At 51.4% G+C, this 20,811-nt stretch overlaps 2 protein-coding genes across 2 annotated transcripts; both read right to left on the bottom strand.

The window, feature by feature from the left end:
* Positions 1 to 516: 516 nt before the first annotated feature.
* On the bottom strand, positions 517 to 10,949 carry TGME49_221470 (hypothetical protein). Its single transcript, XM_002369935.2, has 11 exons — positions 10,898 to 10,949; positions 9,906 to 10,017; positions 8,637 to 8,904; positions 8,218 to 8,358; positions 7,192 to 7,449; positions 6,138 to 6,401; positions 4,854 to 4,985; positions 3,927 to 4,159; positions 3,372 to 3,488; positions 2,362 to 2,527; positions 517 to 2,034 (listed from the first exon to the last, which is right to left on the bottom strand). Exons 3-11 carry the CDS (start codon positions 8,893 to 8,895, stop codon positions 1,946 to 1,948), a joined length of 1,659 nt encoding a protein of 552 aa, XP_002369976.2. The 5' UTR covers positions 8,896 to 8,904; positions 9,906 to 10,017; positions 10,898 to 10,949; the 3' UTR covers positions 517 to 1,945.
* A 1,828-nt stretch (positions 10,950 to 12,777) lies between these two features.
* Positions 12,778 to 20,171, bottom strand: TGME49_221460 (phosphoglycerate mutase family protein). The gene is made up of 10 exons (XM_002369934.2): positions 19,838 to 20,171; positions 19,147 to 19,234; positions 18,685 to 18,729; positions 17,795 to 18,195; positions 16,752 to 16,820; positions 16,308 to 16,410; positions 15,593 to 15,676; positions 15,176 to 15,233; positions 14,096 to 14,467; positions 12,778 to 13,858 (listed from the first exon to the last, which is right to left on the bottom strand). Exons 1-10 carry the CDS (start codon positions 19,928 to 19,930, stop codon positions 13,816 to 13,818), a joined length of 1,356 nt encoding a protein of 451 aa, XP_002369975.1. The 5' UTR covers positions 19,931 to 20,171; the 3' UTR covers positions 12,778 to 13,815.
* Between the last annotated feature and the right edge of the window lie 640 nt (positions 20,172 to 20,811).

Genomic DNA, 20,811 nt, shown 5'->3' with positions numbered 1-20,811 from the left:
AGTTACAGTAGGCTTCCAAGGAATTGTGTTCTCGTCAGTAAGAGTCGGAAGTCACCGGACCTGCCATATCAATCAGATAGCAACTGAAGCTGCTTCAACGGAATGGTCTCACGGAATAAAACGTTATCCTACGACAGAAAAGTCATTCCACATCAGTTCCGTTCTAATCTTCATGCATGTGGAGAGTTGTGTTCATTCGCCTTAACAGAACGAGAGACACGCTCCTCTCGTAAGATAGTTCGATGATAACTGTTGTACCGGGAGTGCTAATCGCCGAGGCATAATCATTTGTAAGGTTTCTGTGGGCAAGGTGTATGCTATGACTTTGACTGAGTGACTAGTTCAGCTCCTGATTGCTCTTGTTTACCGGATCCCAGCTTCGTAGCACATTCATGGTTTCACGGTAAGTGCATAGAGCAGCGTACTTTTGAACAACCAGCGTGTGTACGGATGCTCTGTAAAAGACGAATTCCGAATTTCCTGAGAATCCAACTCAGTGCTTTGCTGTAGAACGCCTGGCGCTTAAGTTCGTTCTCCACTTCATCCTCAACTGTGCCAACTCACTAAAGTTCTGAATCACTGCATGTTCCAAGTGACTCGTAAACAAACGTCGGGTGCATCGATCTCATAGCTACATTCCGGTGCGCGGAGTAGTGTCTTTTTTCCGGAAAAAATACCTACAGAAGAACCGAAGAAGCTCATGAAAACTGTTGCAGACACGCGCGTTACAATGCGTACCACACTTTGACTAAATCGTGCACAATCCACACCGGTAGGCGTTGGCACAGGGATGATTCAAAGAAGAGCATTGAAAACTTTCCGCAAAAAATCTTCTTTTTCTCTAACACTTGGAATCTACTTGACCATGTGAATAGCGCGGATTCTAGCTTCATTATTTGATTGATGCCACACGCCTGATGTGCTGCCCATCTTACGTAACGTACAGGGTTTAACGAACAGTCGGCACATGCACGCACTAGCACAGAGTCGCTCCGCGTCCCCATTGAGCAGATGTCAGTGAGTTTGGCCAGAAGAGAAAATCCACCTGCAGCGACATTCTCTGATGTTTCAGATCTAAACCCGTCGTCGAACTCGCAGTTTATACTCGCCAGATTTATACTCGCCAGAAAACGCCTAGATACTCCTGTCTCACAGAGGACGATTCCCAGTACGATGGGTCTGATCAATCCAGCGTCCGAGTATTTTCGCTGGCTGTACATACGAGTTGTCGCACACAAACGTGCGTGCGGATGGTTGGTCGAACCGGCATCCCGCTAGCCACAGTAAAAGCCTCTTCCTACGACTGGAAGCTACTGCGATGGCACAAAGAAACCCGAAACGTTTTTCGTCATTTCGAGAACAGACGATGACTCCAGAGGACCAGTGAAGGAATTAAACGGGATGTGAATTGGCAACGAAATTCGCCAGGAAATTTGAGAAAAAACAATTCCACACACTCAAACGTACACTGTTCACACGCATCTCAAAACACCCTCCATCCCGTCATCTCTTTCCACGCGAGAATCCTTAAAAAACACATGCACATAACTACATATAGAGGTCGATAAACTTGAATGCACATTCACATCGGTGGGTGCACCTGGAGATGCACACACGAATACTCATGCACGTGAATGTCCAAGTTACAGCAATGTGACCATTCTTGGGTATGAGAAGTACACTTATGGCTGCCGTGAAGATTTTCCACGACACGAACATTCACGTACGATGTAGGACAGCCGACGCATCCACGTTTTTCCTGTTTTCTTTCCTCAGAAATCTGAGAGGAGACAGCAGAAAAGGGCTTGCGTTGAATTCTTCGGAACCCCTCGCGTTCGAACTCCAAGAGGATTTCTACGTGTAGCTTTTCCGTGGAGTCTTGCCGGAGAACTGGACACGGTGTTAGTCGATTTACACGAAATCAAATAATCCCAAGACGCGTTCCTCACGCTGCCTCTTTGCCTTGGCGACCCCGGTAGAGAGACCGATGGAACTCAAACAGTTTTTGGCCGAGAGTGAAAGTGTAGTAAGTTTCTGAAAGCGAAAGCGAAAATAGCGACACATATTTAGAATGCACACAAAGCCAATCTTATGCAATATATGCCGGTTGCCGAGATTTCGGCGGACTGCATGTCCGGATCTATGAGCTTCTCAACCACAGTGACAACAAATACGAAAGTGGTGCTCCCGCTGCCATACTGACACAGAGAGAAACTTGGGGAAAAGGGGGTTCCAAGAGAACGCCAGAGAGCTTTGATCAAGAAAGGACCTGAAGATGCTTCAACTGTTTCGACACACCTGGGAATGTCGGAAACACGACTGAAAGCAACAGTCGTTTCAAGATCCCCGGACTCGCCTTACTTTCGCTGATGATGTATTCTGCGACGAGAGTCAAACTGCGAAACATTTCTCCAACAGGAGCTCCATTGGGAACGAACAAATTATTTTGCGGGACCAAACGACCTTTTCCGTTGACGCCAATCGCGGCCACAGGCTCTCCGTGACGAACTTCCATGAAGTCGTCTCGCTGAACACACGAAAGTGCATCTCCGCACTGCATCGGCTTTAGCTCGTTTCTGCTCAAGAATCTCTCTGCCAATACCCTGGCCCTCTTCCTCCTCAAAAGTGTCTATAAATAAAAACCTATGCGTGCATGCGCCAAAGAGTGCGCATCAGAAAGGAAAGACTGGGGCTCGAAGCGCACGGACAGACTGTCCTGCCGTTTTGAGTGTACCGACACCTGCCACCGAGTGATCCACACCAACAATCAATATGCATACGTATACAGATATATATATATATATATATATACATACATACAGATATATATATATATATATATCGGGCGATAAAATTCTCTTTGAGGCGATGACAAACCAAACGCCCGTGCACAGTCACTGGGAAGTGGTGACTGTAAACGAGAACTGTCGGATTCCTTTAAAGACACAAATCCCTTTTCGGGTCAGCGACTTCGAGAGACACCCGAGCCTCGTGGAGAGTGTCGTGGCCGCAGAACAAAGATGATCCACACGCTCGACCTTTCTTTGTCTCCCATTCCCTCTTCTAGAGAATTTATTCAAAACCTCCTAGTCGGATTCTGTGTGCATGCAAGTACACGTTCCTATTAACATACAGTACTACAAGAACGTGTTTATACCCACCAGAAGCACACACACACACACCCTTATCTATCTATCTGTCTGTCAATTTATATAAATATACAAATCAATACAAATACACACATTCATATAGACATATTTATATGTATATATATATATATATATATATATCAACATAAATGCATGCATTACGCTTTAAGTGGAGAAGAAAGTTTTTTTTTTCGATTAACTTGGTTTGGTTTTGAGACGGACCTTTCTGGAGAGGATGCCGCCATTAAGAGAAACAACCACCTCGAAGTCGGTGCCTGCTGCGTTGCGGACGTCCAGAACGTCGAAGTGCTCTCCGTGACGAAGCGTCACGGAACTTTCCTGCAAACCCCCGAGAAAGCCACTCCGAAACATCTACACAACACCCAGTACTCTGCACATCTCCAGTAAACACAAACGTGGAGAAAAAGAGCAGTTCACACGTCCACACATGATGAAGTAATTACTCACGCACACACGGATATACTTACATCAATGCACAGTGTTCATATATTTATTTATACAAAGACATGTATGGACATATGAAGACAAGTTTGGTTTTGAAGGCACGCGACTGCAGTTACACAAGAGACTTTCTTTCTTCTTTCTTCTTTTCTTCCGGAACAGTCCGGTGGCTTTCCAAAGGTCTCCTCAAGGTGCGTTAAAAATACGAGGAACTTCCTCACGTTTGTTCCCCCTATCTGTTGTCTCAGCTTTTCTCTCCAAACTCTCAAATTTCTTCGTTTTCTTTCTCCCGCCTTCTTCGTTGTCAAGTCTCACCTCGCCCATGTCCATGTTGATGAAATGGATTCTCTCGATCGGCTTGATCATCTTCAGCTTGCTGCGCAACACACAGGCCACCAGTACGGGCTTCGCCGGCTTATATTCGGGCAAATCTTCGTGGCCGCGTTTTGGCGCATCGGGCTGCAGGAAAGTGAAGAGGCGTTTGAAGTGCTCATTCGCGCCCCCCTCGTCTCTCGTCGGAGCGCGAGCTACGATCGCAGAAGAGTTCTCTGAAAAAGCGAAAAAAGGTTTGAGGAAAAGGAAAAACGAGGGGAAGAAGTGTCTGAGGAGAGAAAACAGAGAAGAACTCTGGAGGCTTGTTCGAAAAACAGAACAGCGTTCACGTCTGCGAGAAAATAGACACGAAACTCGAAAGCGGCGGAAGAAAAAAGATTGTGCAGCACTGGAAATACACAGCAACAGATGGAAAGCAGGGTAGAGAACGAAGAACAGAGAGAACGAGAGAGAGAGGAAGCGACGAGCGAGCGAAAGAAGGATAGAAGTGCAGAGACGGAAAGGAGACGAGAAACAAAAAGGAAGAGAACTAGACCAGCGAAGAGAAAACAGCTGACGCTTCAGCGCCCCCATTCGAGCAGAGAGAATGGAGACGTTGAAGACAGAAGAGACTCTGAGAATGTGGATGCCTGTCTTCTTTTTCTCTTAAAGATGGTATCCCTGGAAAACAAGACACGGACAAGGACTTGTCTTCTTTCTTTCTCCTCTGCGTTGCATGCTCGGGGACCTTCGTCGGGGAATAAAAGGGAGGCAATACGGAAACCTGTTTCTTCCAATCTCTCCTCTGTGTGTCTCGTCGGTTTTCAGCTGTGTTTTACGACTGTTTTACCTCGTCTTTCCCTGCATCATTCGAATGCGTTTGTGTGAGGAATCGTTTTCTATGACGACAGTTTTCTGTCTTCTCCTTACGGAAATCGGCTTTCTTGCGGCTCTCGAGGGTCACTTGCTTGTTCACCACGAGACAGCCCCAGGGAAAAAAGCGAACTGCAGAGGCTTCAGGCATGTTGAAACAGAAAACGTGTGGAACGGGGCCTTTCACGCCTGAAACGAAAGCAAGGCAGCGCAAGCAGGAAATGGAGAAGACCGCGAACGAGAAAAGAAAAACGACATAGACGAGTGTCGATCTCCGTTAACGCCTAGGAAACGCGTCTGAGAAAACGACACTGAAACAACGGGAAGATGCGTCAGGAAAGAGAGAAACCTTTACGTCTGCGAAAGTCCAGCGAAGCGAGGAAAAACGGAGACTCAGATGGATTCCGAAACAACACGAATCAGGAACGAGGAAAAAGTCAAAACAAGCTCGCTGCGACCTGCGGAGAGGCGGCTTCTGAAACTACCTCCTTTATCTACAGTCCTTCCAGGATCTTTCGCTGAAGATCGGCGCCCTTCGACTCTCCAGAGGGTCCAGGAGACAAAAGTGGAAACGCGGCCTCATCGTCTGTGCACTACTCACACACGGTGTGACGCACTACTTCTACAATCAATCCTGTCTTAAATATGCGCAGTTACTCGAGTTCCCTTTCCACAGCAACTCAAGGCCTTCAAACTGGCCTACCTTTACAGTAATTACCATCTTAGTGATGCGACAACAGCAGAACGTGGATCGTGTACACAAAAACGACGACCACCCCCGAATTCTCAGTTCGCGTCTCCCGACTCTGCCTTTGAGAAGCAGATACGAGACGTAAAACTCAACCAAACAATCAGGCGGGAGCTTTTACAAATGTAACTCCAGTTATGCACTCCCCGTGGCGTGTGATCGAAAATGCACAAACACTCAAAAGAGGCTGTTCCACCATGCAACATCCAAAAAAACAGCTTGCTGATACTCTAACTGAACAGAGAATGAATCGTCTCTCACTTCTCCGCAGCACACAACAACGCGGCTTTCCCCGTACTCCTTACCACTCTTCATCACATACCCTTAATTCATATATATGTATATATATATATATATATTTGTACGCATGTTATTGTAAATACATACGGTTGTATATAAATGCATATACATGTGTAAACATGTGTTTGTATGTATGCATGTATGTACATTTGTATTTGTATGTATGTATGTACATTTGTATTTGTATGTACGCTTCCGTGTATTCATGCATATACATGTAGACGTGAAGGAACTGAGTGGACATTTGTGTGGGAATCAGAGACAACATTCTTGACTTTCTGAGCTCTTTGTACCTGAGAGGACGTAGTCCAAGTAAGGGTGGACGCACAGCCAACTGGGTGTTTCCTGTATGACGTTGATCTGCGCAGAGAGAGGACCGCTTGCTTCTTCTCTCACTCGAATGTGGATAAAACAGCCTCGATTCCAAACGACAGTCGTTTCTGCAGGAGAAACGAGGATCGCGAACGAAGAGAAATCCGCCTCCCGCTGAGGCAACCCTCCATAGTGCACACACAGGTCGGAGACAAACGGAACCTTGCAGAAGAACTTCTTCGGACCTAACAAAGAAACAGACAAAACGAGACAACGTGAGATTCAGCCCAAAAATGTCTACATTTTCGTATAAAAAGACGCTCGCATACATGTCTATACGTATATACGCCTTTCTGCATTTCTGTTTCTCGCTGCGTTGGGTGTATGCACAGCCCGTACGAGAACGCGAGAGGCTGCAGCTTTCAGGAATGCAGGTTGTCATTGGTGGGGGGGGGAGAAAAGAGAGAAGATGAAGAAGCGAAATCTGAAACAAATCGAGAAACCGCAGAAGTCGCGCGAAGTAGGAAAGCACCCCAAACACTTGCACGAACCGAAACGGAGTTGCTTGTGGATATCTGCATGCACGGCGAGACTTAACGACTCAGGTGTATGTACACCCGAAGAAACAGGTCGTCGTAGGAGATCGACAGTCACATTCGTGTTGAGAACATGAAACTCTGATTCTCTCCGGTAACAACAGTCGGCGAAAGATGGAAGGAGCATTCGGCGCATGTATCAAGGACAAGACGATCTTCCACCGGTCACAGATTTGATGTTCACGACCTTGAACGCCATCAGAGCCTCAGAGAAGCTTTCAGGAATTAAGGCAGTCTCTTTCTCTCCCCTCCCCTTCTTCACGGCGAAAAGCCACTCGTTCCCCGCTCGCCTCTGCGTCTGGGTAAGAAGCGATTTATTTTAGAAGGAAGATGAATCTCGTTTTCTCCTCAGCGTCCGTGCGGACAGTGAGTTTTTTTGTGAAATTGGGACTTTTCAATCTTGGAAAGCGATACGCTTTCTGCGTCGTTCGCGCCTCACCGACTGCGAAAACGAGCCTGTCGGGCGAGGCCTCCGAACTGCCAGACGTTCTCGCTTCTTCTGCTTCCACAGCGAAGAAGGACCAGTCCTTTGCTTCTTCTGGGTTCTTTTCGACATCGAGGAACGCCTTGCTGATTTCGGCTGGCTGAGTTGTAAGACTACTCAAAGCCACCCGCCTGCCGCTCGGAGCCTCTGCGGCTGTCTGCCTGTCGAGAGCCGCAGCGTCCTCATCCGTCAGAGGAAACAAACAGTTCTCATCTGCGAAAAAAGAGGAGCAGCGCAGGACAGATCCGAAGGATCCCTGAGCAGACAGCGCGGGAGTGAAGAAGGAAGCTAAGAGCGACACGGCTGGGACAGAGATACAGACAGAGGAGGGAGAAGAACGAACAACCTCGTCGGAAGAAACCGTCTGGCAGATCTTTGCATGACAACTTGGCAAAGGACGCAAAGGACGTGTATGGGTGCGACGGAAAAAGAAGCTTTCGATGTCGCGTTGCTTCTTCCATTCCGTCTCGGTGTGCTTCGTTTGTCTGTTCACGCAGCTGTTCTTAGTGACAGCCGATCGGTTCTTGTCAGACTTTGCACCTCGCCTTTTTGTTGCGTCAGTTTCTCCCTTTGCTTCTTCATCTCTGTCTCAGCTTCGTTGCCCTTCGATTCGTGTGAACGCAGGTGTACGGTCTTGCCTCATTCTTCTTCGAAGACGCTTCGGGACCTCCAGCGCTGGAGAGCGGCGACGACTCCAGAGTCGCGGGGTGTCTATACACCTCACTCGAATCGCCACCTTCCCACCCAGGAAGCATCCTTTGTCTAGCCATTTCCACAGAGACACAAGCCCCTTCTGTTTCGTTGCTGCGTTTCTTCGCTCCTTGCTTTTGCAAGGAGACACATCCCTCTGCCGCGCGACTTCCACATGTCACGTGCTTCCGCGTTTCCCCGTCGGCTCTCGAGTTTCTTCGTTCGCTGATTCCTATCTTTCTTCGATGTTTCCCCCTTCGAGTTTCGCCCGCCTTTTCGGCCGTTGGTCACCTGTCCAGGCCGTTTCGAAGTAGATGCGGTCGTTGAACGGTAAGTCGTCCAGCGGCAACTGCCAGTACGCCACTTCGCTTTTGAGGGCGATGTACTTGCTGGCGAAGTCCTTCAGCGGAATGTTCTTGAGGGGTTCCAACTCTGCAAAAGAAACGAGACAGTTCGCGATAACGTCGAGTCCCGAGAGCCACCTGCTCGTCCACGTCAGCGAGAACGCAATTCGTGGAACGCGTTCGGAGAGTGTCGGCCGCACCCAGGAATGTGTGACCGCATGTACTGTGGTTCTTATATGTCTGGGAGCAGGTCCTCGAAACCGTCCGTCACAGTGTGCAGCACGAACGCATCCAGCGAGTTCTTTTACTGGCTGGCATAGGCGTCCGCGTTTCACTGGTCAGATGGAGCTCGGCAACTGAGCGTACCCAGTAAGTGGTCGACGAGGAGTTCGAAACTCTCGAGAGGTCGCGAGAGGAGGATCGAGCCGTCCTCGGCTCGCGGGAGTTTAGGGGGAATGTCCTTGAATCCTTCGTTTTTCGCAACCAACGCGAGACCGGACCCCTGGACATCGGACCGATTCATGACCTCTGCGGGAATCACAAACTTGCTTTGGTGAACTTGGAAAACCACCCCCGCTGCGGGGCCTCCGCGGATCCAGTCCATCGTCGCGTTTGGGTTAAACATGGGGGCAACCTGACACAGAGCAGCACGGACAAGGATTTCTTCCTGAGGTGTGTCTGTACGGCAGATTCAGGAAAAAAAGTTCTTCTCGGCCAGGCACCTGCTGAGTTACTCGACGAACGCACACCCCAAAACGTGAAGCTCGACGACAGAGTTGTTCCCCGCCCCCACTCCACGCAAGCATGCGTTTCGATCTGTGGTTAGAAAAAGCCATCGAGGAGTCTGTCTCGAACACCTGGGGGGGGGTTCCCGAAACTCTCCTCGACACGAGTGGATGCGACGCGGTTCAATCACGCATAGAAGCCAATCGGAGCGGCATTCCCCAGGGGCAAGCGTGGACGCAGTGCTGCAGCTGGCTCTTCCGCGCACTGTGCTCAAACGGATCTCAGTGCCCTTGGTGGAAGCCTCACTGAGATGCTCACGGAAAAAACGACCGACGAACAAAAGCGGAGGGCAGGATGGGGCGAAAGTACTTGGACAGCGCATGAAATGGGAAACAGACACAGACGGGGAATTGTGGGGGATGCCCGAGCGGGCGAGGCGAGGGAGAAGAGAGACGAAGACGAAAAAGCAGTGACGCAACGCACACTAGAAACGGAAGGAGAATCGACCGATCTATCTTCGTGATTCGGCAGTCGTCTTCCTGGGAACGAACGCCATCTGCTACTTCCTAGTGCTGGACTCATGCTCAGTAACCTAGGTACGATCGTGTCTCTGCTTAGTCGATTTGAAGAGTGCAACGAAGCAAGGGAACGAAGAAGACACAAAACGGGCCGATGGCTCTGGACGCGGTGGTCGCTGAAACGGCACCGAGACTGGGAGGCGAGAAACACGAACGGCTAGTAAGGAGGGGAAGGTGCGAGAGGGGATTCTGTACGGAGACCTAAGAGCCAGTGAACCACGGAGGATACGCTGGGACGCAGTGGAAGAGATTGACATGCCTCGGCTACAACTCCACACGCGCCACACAAGACGGCTAAATATCAGGAGAATGTTCGTTGGGCGCTGGTCACCTTCCAGAAGAAAAACGAACCGCTGAACGGAGAAGCGGGAGTGCACAAGACGTGAGTTGGGTTAGGGAGTCCAACGCGCGGGAGAGCACCTGGAATCGCGGCGACCTGCCAGCTGCAAAAAACAACGAAAAAGGATGTCCGGCAAGAGCAGCCACTGTGGAGAACCGGCGCCGCACGCTTCAGGAATCAGAAGCCGCGAGGCCTCTCGAGGCCACAGGTTCGCAGACGCGTTCGGCAGAAAGCTCGCTTTAAACCACTTCATGTTGCAGGCCTTTTCCACCCGATTCGCGCAAAACGTTTCCAACCCAACTTCGCCTCTCGCACAAACCAATTTCGCAACGGGGAAACGCCGTGACTCAAACCAGTTCCTCGCACTTTCCTGAGCGGCAGTCGCGAGCACCTTGGCCACTACCTCAATCCTGGCCCTCTGCTCAATTTCCACGCCATTCGCTCTTGTGTACGCGACCTTCGTGAAAAGCACCTCCCTCCTTTTGAAGCGAGATGCGTTTCTCCTAGACTGCGGATCTTCGCCCGCGGCTCGCGGAACGCGAGCGAGGCTCTCACAGTACCCTCAGATTAACCACAGCCCGTACGTGAAGCGGATTTTCTCCGCCAAAACGCGAAACCAAGATGAAACGACTTTCGAAAATCCATGGAAACTCTCTAAAACTCAGCGCATCCCGTTACCGATGATTACGGTGCCAGGAAGAGAATCATTCATCTACAGACCCACGGGACGTCTGTACTCCAGCTGCTCGTTCCAGAAAGCCAATGCATATTCACCGTTGAAGACGATCGCTTTTTAGAGAAGCGAAATGCGGGACTTCCGTCCAGACAAAGTAAACCAAGCGGTCTTTTGCGTTTCGGTAGACACGCGGTTACACACACCATTGCAGCTAGCCCCGAAGACTCCGCATCCACGGCACACCATCCAGAGAAGTCCGTGAACCGCGCCTGTTGTCCACGGACAATATGAATGCAAAACCTCTTACCTTTCTGTTGGAAGTTCTGGCGAACACACAGACGGGAAAAACCTTTTTCTGCTGTAAAAGAGTGGCAATCTGGTCAACCGCGAGAGTCATTGCAGCGCCGGCAGCTCAGCGAGCAGGTGTTTGCGACACCCTGCCAGCACCCCGTTCTTGATTCGAAAGCATGGAAGGCGCCCCGGTGTCGACAGCTTTTCGAGAGCAGAGGTCGGCGAAGACGTCACACAGATCAGAAGACCTCGAAAAAGTCCCCGTGGAACAATGCAGCTGCAGTACAACGGGACGTTATACTGAACCTTTCGAGATTAACGTATCTTGGACGATTGCGTGAGGTCCACGCTGCGCACACCAGAGGCGGGAGGACGGAGAGTGTGGAGCAAGCCATTGTTATTCGTTCAGAAATCCATCACCAGGAAAGAAATGTCATTCGACACTTCTACAGAAAGAAACAGGGTATAGCGAAGAGTGTGTTAGAACGGTGTGTGCGATCAGACTGCGTAGCGAGCGTCGTTTTCTTTCCGGGAACTCGGCCAACCGATTGTTAACGGACACATCGCTTGCCGGCAACACAGGTTTTATTGGGAGTTATTCGTGGCTGTTGACTCTTGGAAATCCCATTACTCTTGGAAAAGAGTAGAACAGACACAACACTTCAGTTGGTCCGCATACTGCGTGTGTCCAGCGTTGTCGGTAGTCAACTTCACACCCCTATTATATATCATACATGAGAGGGATTTTCTAGCACATTGTGCGGTGGTCAAGGGAGTTCCTTCGAAAGTCCCGGGTTTTCAGCAAGGGAACTAAGGATTTCCCTCACCAACCTTCCACCAGACGCGTGTAAACGAACACAAAACAGCTTCTTCCAAGTTGAAACGTGGAACTCGCGCGTTTGATTTTTTAGCCGACGGTTCTTGAATACAGCCAGTGGAAGCTCTGTTGATTTCCAAGGACGGACGAACTTCAGTTGTCATCTGTTCGATACTTTGTCCCCCGAGGAGGTTAAGAAATTGGAAGGTTGATCGCAACAAGGTTGAAACACGAGGTTTCCGTCGCTGTGAAATGCCAAGCGTTACCACCAGATAGACGGCTTCTACCATGTTGAGTAGCATTTGTGTGTTGCGGGGGTTCTTCCTCGATGTTGTCTGTGCTATTCGAGTCTTTCTCGCCCGTGCACAGTCCCCGAAAAAGACGAGATGTTCAGGCTGGACACGTTTGTTTTTCCTGTCTTCAAATTCATGTCCCGTCTTTTCTCGGAGAACCACACTTTTCGTCTAGGTAGAGCTGCTTCGACAGCCGCTTCTCACCGTTAACGAAACAAACACGACTTCTTAGGGTTGCTCTTCCCCGTCAGGAGGTCTTGCTGCTCTCTTGACCAAGGAATCCGTTAAAAAAAAGTCTTTTCGCCGAAGTGGCTTACCCCACTGCGGATTCTGTTCAGATCGCAGAAGCGTTTCCTGACGTTCTAACGGAACGACAGACATTTCGATCCCGCTCAAGCAGAGCAAGACGCCTGCTGCCAACGTGAAAGTGTGTCTCTTCGTTGCTGCTTGCTTCTGCGAACCTGAGCAACGGATTTTTTCCAGAGTCCATCTAAAATAAGTAAAATACCGCGTCAGTTCTTGGAAACAGAGGTTGACTCCCCTATACACAAGACCACGAAAGAGACTGGCAGAGCGAGACTAGGTACCACGTGCCTTGCCGTACTCGGTATTTCCACGACCCCGCTGTACTGCTGAGGACATCTACACAACATCTGTGGATTACCCGTGTCTTTCCACACCAACGCGTTGTTGCGGCGACGGCGTCGACGCTGCGTTGTTGCTCCGGAACCATCCTGTCGAAACGTGAGCGCCTTTCCTGCGTCTTTTTCTATGCAGCGGCCAGAGCAATGACGACATCGAGTGGGGCATCGCATGGGTGGGTACGAGAACTGATCATTTCTCGGCCAGAAACCAACCCCCTGTTCTGGACTGCTGTTTTGCACGGCCACTTAAACGAGAAGCGGCTGCGGGAAGCGGTAGAAAGCCGAAGGAAACATCTCGTCGCGACACTTGAGACAAAAAACATGTTTCAACCTCCTCGAAACGAAGTGGCAAACGCAGAGCAACCTGTCGGCGGGTGCAGTCCTCGAGACGGACCGAAGTCCCTTTGTACAACTCCCTATGCAGGGACGGAGTGAGAAGCAAGGCCTGCGACGCCAGCGCGCCTGGAGCGACCCTCGCCATTTGCACAAGCAAACAGGGCAGAAAAACAAGCGACAGAGTCACCGCTGCATTGCGCCCAAATTTGCGCCTTCTTGAGGGGTGGTAACAGCGCCAAGAAAGCAGCTCTCAAACTCGCTCGCATGTCGAAGTCGACTCGCAGGCCGAGCGACGAGCACGAGGCAGACGGCATGCGCGTGGATGCAAACGGGTGGAGTTAAAAATGCATCGACGTCTCTTCGCCAGGGTCTTCTATTTTTGAAGCGTTCACTTAGAGAGAGGCGCATGCGTTGACCTGCACGCGAGCAGGCAGGGAAACTGTGTTCACCGAGGACTGTCTCTCTACGCTTGCCTGCTCTCGAGGGTATATACAGAAGCGTTCAGAGGTGTACACATACGACAATGGAGAAGCGCCTCGGTCTTGACCTACTTCAAGCTACATATACATGAACGCATACGTACATATACATGCATGCGGAAATACCAGTGCATACACGTGGAAAGCAAATCGATACAAGCAGACGACATTTGCCTTCGGTCGAGAGAAGCCTCTGTGCGTTGCCGAAGAGAAACCTAGGCATCACAAACGTCCCCAGCCGCGCGCAGTCGAAAATTTCCCCGCGCGCGGGAATGGCATTTGAGAGGGAAGATATGACAACGATTTCCTGTCGACTTCCAGAAAAGCAACAAGTCAACGCAGAAAAGAGGACGAAACTCGCGTCCTCACTGGGGCAAAAAACTGTCCAGGTGGTCCAGGCGATTCATCCTGCACAGAAAGCCAGAACCGAGAGACACAAACTCCGGAAAAAGACATCCGACTTCGTTTTCAATGTCGTCATTTTCGTTCTCCACTCGTGACCAGAGAACGAGGCTTAGCGCTCGCAGAGCAATCGTCTTCCTTCCTGAGCACAGTCTCTCCATGTCCTTTCCTTCCGTCCACCGGCTTCTCGTCTGTGCAGCCGTCCCCCCCTTCCCTCGTTCGTCCTCTTCCTGCGCCGCCTACCACTCGACAACGACGGTTCGAGACTTCTTCGCAGAAGCGCAGGCCGTCGCTAGACGCCGCTGCGCCTTCAGAAACGAACCAGGTTGTTCTGCAGAGCGGGCAGCATGTAGAGACACCACGAGGCGCACACACGTCACGCCTGTGTTGTGGAGGAGGAAGTTGGTCTGGACCTTCGTCGCCTCAACGCGGGGCGACTTGACAGCCGGAGTTCCCCGACTGCACAGCGGAGAAGCGAACGCGACAGCCGAGCCTTCTTCTCCCTCGTCAGCCGGACACAAAGCCTTCATCAACAGATCTAGAAAGTGCGCGTGACTAAAGACAACTACTGCCTTGAGATTCTCCGCCTCTGCTGTCTCTGCGAGCCTCCAAAATCTGGGGAAACAGAACAAGCGAAAGCGAGACACACCCGCGAGACTCAGCCTTCGGCAGAGAGAGAACAGGACTCCGACAGCCCACACACAGGGATTCGCCAGAAGCCGCTGAAAGGGCAGACAGAAGAGAGAAAACCTCAACTGCGTGTGCCCGATGCGCTGGACCGACCGCGCGCATGGCACTAGGACCCCGCGAGACACAAGACAGAAAAAACATCGAAAGACGAAAGAGAAAATCGCAGACACCAGGGCAACCTGCAAGCGTTCAACCCAGGATCCCAACACTCTCAACAATGGACTTGACAACCGCGTGGACAAAACCTCTCTATACGTTTGAAGTCCGAAAAAAAAAGATTCATCTGCCCCTCTCCTGCAAATCAAATCTCTGATGAAACGCCTTCCCTCTCCATGTCTGGGTCTCGTACGCATCGACGTTCATCTGCCTTCCTGCCTATCTGTTTTTATCTCGCTTGCGATACACAGATGCATACCTAGAAATGCACACTCGCATGCTTACATTCATACATGCGTATACGCGTTCATGTGCGGCGATCTGTTGCCCTATCTGCATAAATGTATTTGCGTACATAGATGGATATATAGAGTTCTGGATAGGTCGTTTGTCTGCATGCACGGTGGAAGTTGCTTGAGTTGCAGGAGCTTTCCCTCCGGCGAAGGAGACTGAAGTTCGTCTTCTGCTCAGACTCACTTTTCCGCAACGCGGTGCGCTCGAGCGCGAGCCTCTGTAGGACCTTCTTTGCCTCGTTCTAAAAACCAGGAAGAACAGGAAAGCGTACACAGTCTTTCTCCAACCGTGGTCACTCAGCATCACTCCCCGCGCATAAATGAAGACGACATCTAGGTACAGACACTTGGACGCAAAAGTATTCACATTCACCAGGACGTTCCCGTTCCTGCCCGTGTGGGGAATTCTGTCCGTCTTTGAAATGCTTCCAGTGAGGCGTTGCACTTTGTTTCTCGCGTCGCGTAGTTCGCCGCCTTTCGCCTTAGAGCCACCGAATTCATGGAATTGCATTTGAAAGCAGACCTCGCGCTTGTTCGCGAACCGACCCATGCTTCAACCAAGCAAGCTCGCGACTTCATGCGTCCACGCGTTGGTTCTCACCCTGGTTGTACCAGCCGTTTGCAATGCTCTCAGGTGCGCAGAGACGTCCAGGAAATTTCTCTTCGTATTCTCGCTTCGTGCACCCTGAAAAGCGAATGAGAAACGGGAGAAGAGTTCTCGGCTTGCGGCTTCGACAAAGAGTGAAGGAAGCAGACACAAAGTCGTCGGTCTACGTCGCCCAACACGGAGGCCTGTCCTACGAAGGGAGTGAAAAAAGGAGGAAAAGGGGCTCCCGTACGAGCTCAAAAGGAGCGGCTAAGCGGAGGAAAATCTGCAGCTCATGTCAACAAATACCAACGTCGAAACGCTTTGCTGGCGCGTCAGCCAGGCTTCTCTCGAGCTCTCTGTCTCCCTGAAGAAGAGGACAGAAACCGCGAGGAGGAGGGCGCTCAGCTTCCTCGAAGGGAGGTACTGAGGAAACGAGACGCGCGAACGGTTTGCCCAGAAGATGGAGAAACGTTAAAATCGGGGGACCCCTAGAGAAAGAAGGAAACGAGGAGCGAAAGGAGCGAAAGGGGAGAGGAAAAACAAACTGAGGAAGGGAGTCAGAGAGAAAGGAATGGAGAAAAGGAAACCAACCTAAAGGAAAACAGGGAAAGCCATGAGAGAGGAAGACACGCAACTGGGAGAAATAGACGAAAATGCAGAGAAACCCTGAGACAACGGCAAAGAAGGAGAAAAACAGAAACAGAAGAGAGGTTACGCAGACACGCACCTCGATAGGCAATGCAGACGGGAGCCTGATTCCCCTGGCGACAGACTTTGTAGAGGCCTCCGACTTCGTACAGGTCGGGATCGAGAACGCAGTCCTTCTGTTTCTGAACACAGAGAACGTCCGTGAGAGGAGAGACGAAGAGGAAGAGCGGATAAAAATCGGAACATGACAGAGCCCAAGGCCTTGCAAAGCAACACACAGGACGAATCAAGAGGCACATTCCAGGGGGCGATGAGCATACGGAACAGCGAGGAAGGAATAAAGTGAAAAGAACTGGAGAGAGAGACACACAGGAAGGAAGCACAAAACGACAAGGGAGAGAGATCGAGGAAAAAGAGAGCACTAGAGGACGAGAGATGCAGAGAAAGAAGCTAAGAAGCTCTGAGACAAGAATTTCGCTCTCACACAATTCGTTCCTCGTACACGTATCGAGAGCCAGCATACCAGGTTTAGGTTGTCCAGAACCGGAAGAGCAGTGAGAATTGTCCGCAGTAACGGCGAGATCATCACTCTCTGCGGGAACAAGATTGGCAACGCAAATCGACATGCGAGATTTTCTCTTTTGTGTTTCTCGCTGAAAAACATGCCTTGCCTTCGGCGTTGCTGTGGTTGTACCCTGTTTCGCGTCTCCGCACATGTCTGCGTAGCTCTCTCTCTCTCTCCGTTCCTCTTCTCTCCGGCCCTCTTCTCTCTTTTCGCCATCATCTTGTCAACCTGCTCTTGTCCTCTGAACGCCGAACGTTTGTTCCCTGCCAGGAAGTAGAAGGCCGAGACCGGACCCCGCCTCCTTGTTGTCTCCGCCTCGACCTTCTACTTCCTTTCTTCTCTCTTTTCTCTTCTGTTGCTCGCTTTGTGCGGTCCTTGTCTGCGTTCTCTCCTTCGGTGTAGAGCCTCTTCAGACTCGAACGGAAAGCAGACGCTCGCGACCTCCTCCCAGCTCCTCTCACAGATTTCTGTATGAGTCTTGTGGACCTTTCGTCTCCCATTTTCTCTCGACGAACTGTGTCATCCTTTTGTCCATGTGTGACTACTGTTTTGTATGCACACACCAATTCTATGTAGCTCAACAAGCGTTTCAACCACGACTCATGCGTTTTATCTCTTCTGTCACCTTCTTTCTGTCTCCTTTCGACTCGGCTGTGCACCTTCAATATGCTTTCGTTTATCCTTTTTCTACCTCCTCTCCTCGCATCCTTGTGTCTCCAGTTCCCTCGATCGTCTTTCTGTCCTGTTTGTCTCTTCTGTTCATTCCGGCGCTTCCGCCGCTTCCTCGTTCTCCATTCCTCGAGTCTTCTTCTCTCTGTCATCAGTCCTTTCCATCTCCTTGCCGTCCGTTTCTCCTTGCCCATCGAATGTCGTCCTGCGCTTCCACTCTCGCCCCGCCATTCCTGCGTTCCTTGGTCTGCCTCCCGGCTTTCCCCGCGTTCTCGCTCCGTTCTCGCTTCCTTTTCCGTGTGATGCTTCCCCGGGAACGCAGCGCGACTTACGACACCGTCGACGGAGTCGCCACTACCTGCCTCGCCGGTTTCGCCTTCCTTGGTTCCGTTGCTCTCTTGAGCAGAGGGTCGCGGCGCGGAAACTCCCATCCCATTCGCCGAGCGACGAGACGGGGGATCGCGAGCTTGCCCTGCTTCCTGCCAACGCACGTCGCCATCGCTGTCGAAACTCGCCGGCGCAAGCGAAGCCTCAGAGGCGACGCTCAGTGAAGCAGAAGACGCAGAAGAGGAAGAAGAAAACGAGGAGGACGAGGACGAGACCGTCGAGGAGGAATGCAGAGAGGCCGAGCCGGAGAGCTCGCCGGGAAGCGAGTGACAGTTTGAGAGGTACGAACGAAAATGCAGACCGAGCAGCGCAGCCTGGACCTTCCCGCGCTCGCTCAAACCGGGATCTGCATACACACGACGAGAGAAAAGCAGAGGAAAGCGTTCCAGCTCTGACACAAAAAGCGACGCGCTGGGAGAGGACTCACGCTCTGAACGGGGCGGAAACACAGACGCAACAAACAAGAAAGAAACCGAAGAATACAGAGGGAACTCCACAAGGAAACGCACAGGAAACGGTCCAGCAGCAACCGTGAAACTGTGAAGTAATACCCAGAAAAACAAACGGCGAAATACCTCGGGCAGTGCGTGGAGAAAAGACAGAAAGAAAGACACGGACGAAAAGTGGAGAGGGAAATCAAGACGAAAATGCACCGAGAAACTCCTCAGTGCGAGTGGAGAAGTAAATATGAAAGAAGCACACGGAAAGCAAAAGGAAGGAGAAACAGAGAGAGCGAAAGAAATGTAGAGAATCGATTGTAGTTATACACAAAAAAAAACAAATGTAGCAAATCTCAGGGAGAGCAAACGCGCTGTCGCTTCAGGAGTGAACTTACCCACTTCCCGGTGTGCCTCGAAGAGCTCCTCAAGATTCAGCAGCGCTGAGACCGAATCAAGGCAAAGACAAGGAAGGAGAAGTGGAGACAGCGAAAAAGAAATAGCTGGAAAATACAAAGCGAGACCGGAAAGAAGTCATGGCGAAGACAGGAAGGTTCCTAGACGATCGACTTGACAGAGGCCAGGCAGGAAGAGAAGTAGGGAACTCAACGGCACAAGGTGAAAAGTAGAGAACGCGAGAAGAGAGAACGAGGAAGAGGAGACAGCGAAAGAGCGGCAGGCAAACAGAGGAGACGCGAGGCGAGGAGGAGGGAGAGCGGAGCGAAGCTCGCAGGCGCGCTTGGGGGAAAGAGGCAGAGAAGAAAGAGAAGGTAGAAAAAAGGAGAAGAGGGAGCGAAACGAGCAAGAAAAAAGAGAGAAAGGCGACACCCAGGACGACAGAGAAGAGCAACGTCACTCACGGTCCGCCCGGGTGCTGCAGAGAGCTTCGTCGCGCAACTTGAGAAACAACGCATTGTTCGTCGATTCCGCATGTCGCACGAGGATCAACTGCAGGTGCAAAAGAACAGGAACAGCGAAACGCAGACCGAAGAGCCAAAGGAAACGTTCAAGGAGCAAGAGAGAACAGGGACGCAGTGCAGGAAGAACGAAGAGGGAAGAGACAGAGACGAGGAAGGAGAGGCGTTATTAAAGAGCGAAGGAAGGAGAAGGAAGGAGAAGGGAGAATAGGACAGAATGAGCGGAAGAAAACAGAGAACGAGTGGGCGCAAAAAGGACGAGGAAGCGACGCAGGAGACAGGAGTTCGTTAGAGAGCTAAAGAAAGGAAGACGATGACGGTGAAAACGTTACTGACGAACCGAGAAAGAGAGACCTCGGATGCATCAAAGGTCGCCTGGAAGAAAAGGAAGAGAACAACCTCTGGAGGAGGTGCGGCGTCCTCGTGCCTGTACGTCTCTGCAGAAGTCTCTCCGCGGAACGAGAGAGAGCGAGAGAAAAGGACTCCTCAGTCGTTCGTATGGCCAGGTGCCTATGATCCTGCGAGTGATCTTGCGTGAGACAGGACAGTTACGTCGCTGTGGTTTTCGGCCGACTGAGTCCAAACAGCAACATGTTTTTCGCCTGCGAAGAAAACAAGTGAAAGAGAGCCTCACCCGGAGAGTCGACGTCGACGTCGACGTCGTCAACTTGCAGTCCTCGTGAGTCACATCATTGTGTCTCCAGAGACCCAGGAGCCGCGTCGTCATCTCCACCAAGGCGCGGAGACTCACAGCCAGAAGCGGGAGAAGGCGGCGAGACAGGCGAAGGCCGCGAAGAGCTGCGAGTCGCGCCGAGGAGAACCGGGCGCGGCTTCGCGAAAAAAGCAGAGGAGACGCGCAGAAGACGGGGAGACACAGAAGAGCGACGGCGCCGGACAGTCCCGGCGCGAGAGAACCTGACACTGCCCTTTCCGCTGCAGAGGAGTCGCGCGCGAGAAAAACTCTCCCGATGAAACTTGTCGAAAAGAAGGAACAGACGAGAGAAGGACTGAGGCGTCGACGCAAAGCACAACTCTCCGCCGCCTGGCGCGCATGCGCTTTCGCGCGCCCCTAATAATGCCTCCTTGCCGCGTCCTCACAAGAGAGACACCCCCTGAGGAGAAATCCGTTTCGGAGAAAAGACGCAGGACTGTTCTGCGACCTTCGCGGATCTCTTTCCGTCGTTGAAAGCAGTTACGTCTCCTCTCTGCCAGGTGTGAGAGGAAACAGAAAACGCTTTTCTTCTCTGCGCATGTCTTGCGACCGCTTTCCCTGCTGCAGCCTCGCGTTTGTATGTAGACAGCGCAACGACGCAACGACGCAACGGCGCAACGGCGGCGCGCGCGAGACACCAGCCGAGGTCTCGTCTCCGGACGACTCACCACGAGAGCCTGCGGCTTTTCGCTTTCGACTTCCCGAGAGTTTTGTGCCGTCTGTTCGTCTTCTTCTTCTCTCCAGCTTTCGCTCTGTCCTGCGTCCTGGTCTTCTCGCGCAGGGAGACGTTCCTGCCTGGAACCTCGTTTTCTCCGCTCCTTCTCCGCGTCACGGCGAGAGGGGACTCCCGACGCTCTGGAAGACCGAGACGTCGGCCGCCAAGACGTTGAACCGAG

Source organism: Toxoplasma gondii, chromosome II, assembly GCF_000006565.2.
Source record: "Toxoplasma gondii ME49 chromosome II, whole genome shotgun sequence".
In the NCBI taxonomy this organism is placed as follows: domain Eukaryota; phylum Apicomplexa; class Conoidasida; order Eucoccidiorida; family Sarcocystidae; genus Toxoplasma; species Toxoplasma gondii.
The sequence above is the reverse complement of the archived record's forward strand: the minus strand, read 5'-3'. Positions and strand labels throughout refer to the sequence as shown.

Excerpts from the sequence above, each read along its gene's own strand:
- TGME49_221470 (XM_002369935.2), bottom strand. The coding sequence starts at position 8,895 with ATGTTTAACCCAAACGCGACGATGGACTGGATCCGCGGAGGCCCCGCA. Across the intron at positions 6,402-7,191 it reads CAGGCTCGTTTTCGCAGTCG|GTCCGAAGAAGTTCTTCTGC; the intron begins GTGAGGCGCGAA and ends TTTCTTTGTTAG. Across the intron at positions 2,528-3,371 it reads GCGGCATCCTCTCCAGAAAG|CGAGACGACTTCATGGAAGT; the intron begins GTCCGTCTCAAA and ends TCGTGTGTTCAG.
- TGME49_221460 (XM_002369934.2), bottom strand. The coding sequence starts at position 19,930 with ATGACGACGCGGCTCCTGGGTCTCTGGAGACACAATGATGTGACTCAC. Across the intron at positions 16,821-17,794 it reads GCGACTCCGTCGACGGTGTC|AGAGTGATGATCTCGCCGTT; the intron begins GTAAGTCGCGCT and ends TTGTTCCCGCAG. Across the intron at positions 14,468-15,175 it reads GCGCACCGCGTTGCGGAAAA|ATTTTGGAGGCTCGCAGAGA; the intron begins GTGAGTCTGAGC and ends CTGTTTCCCCAG.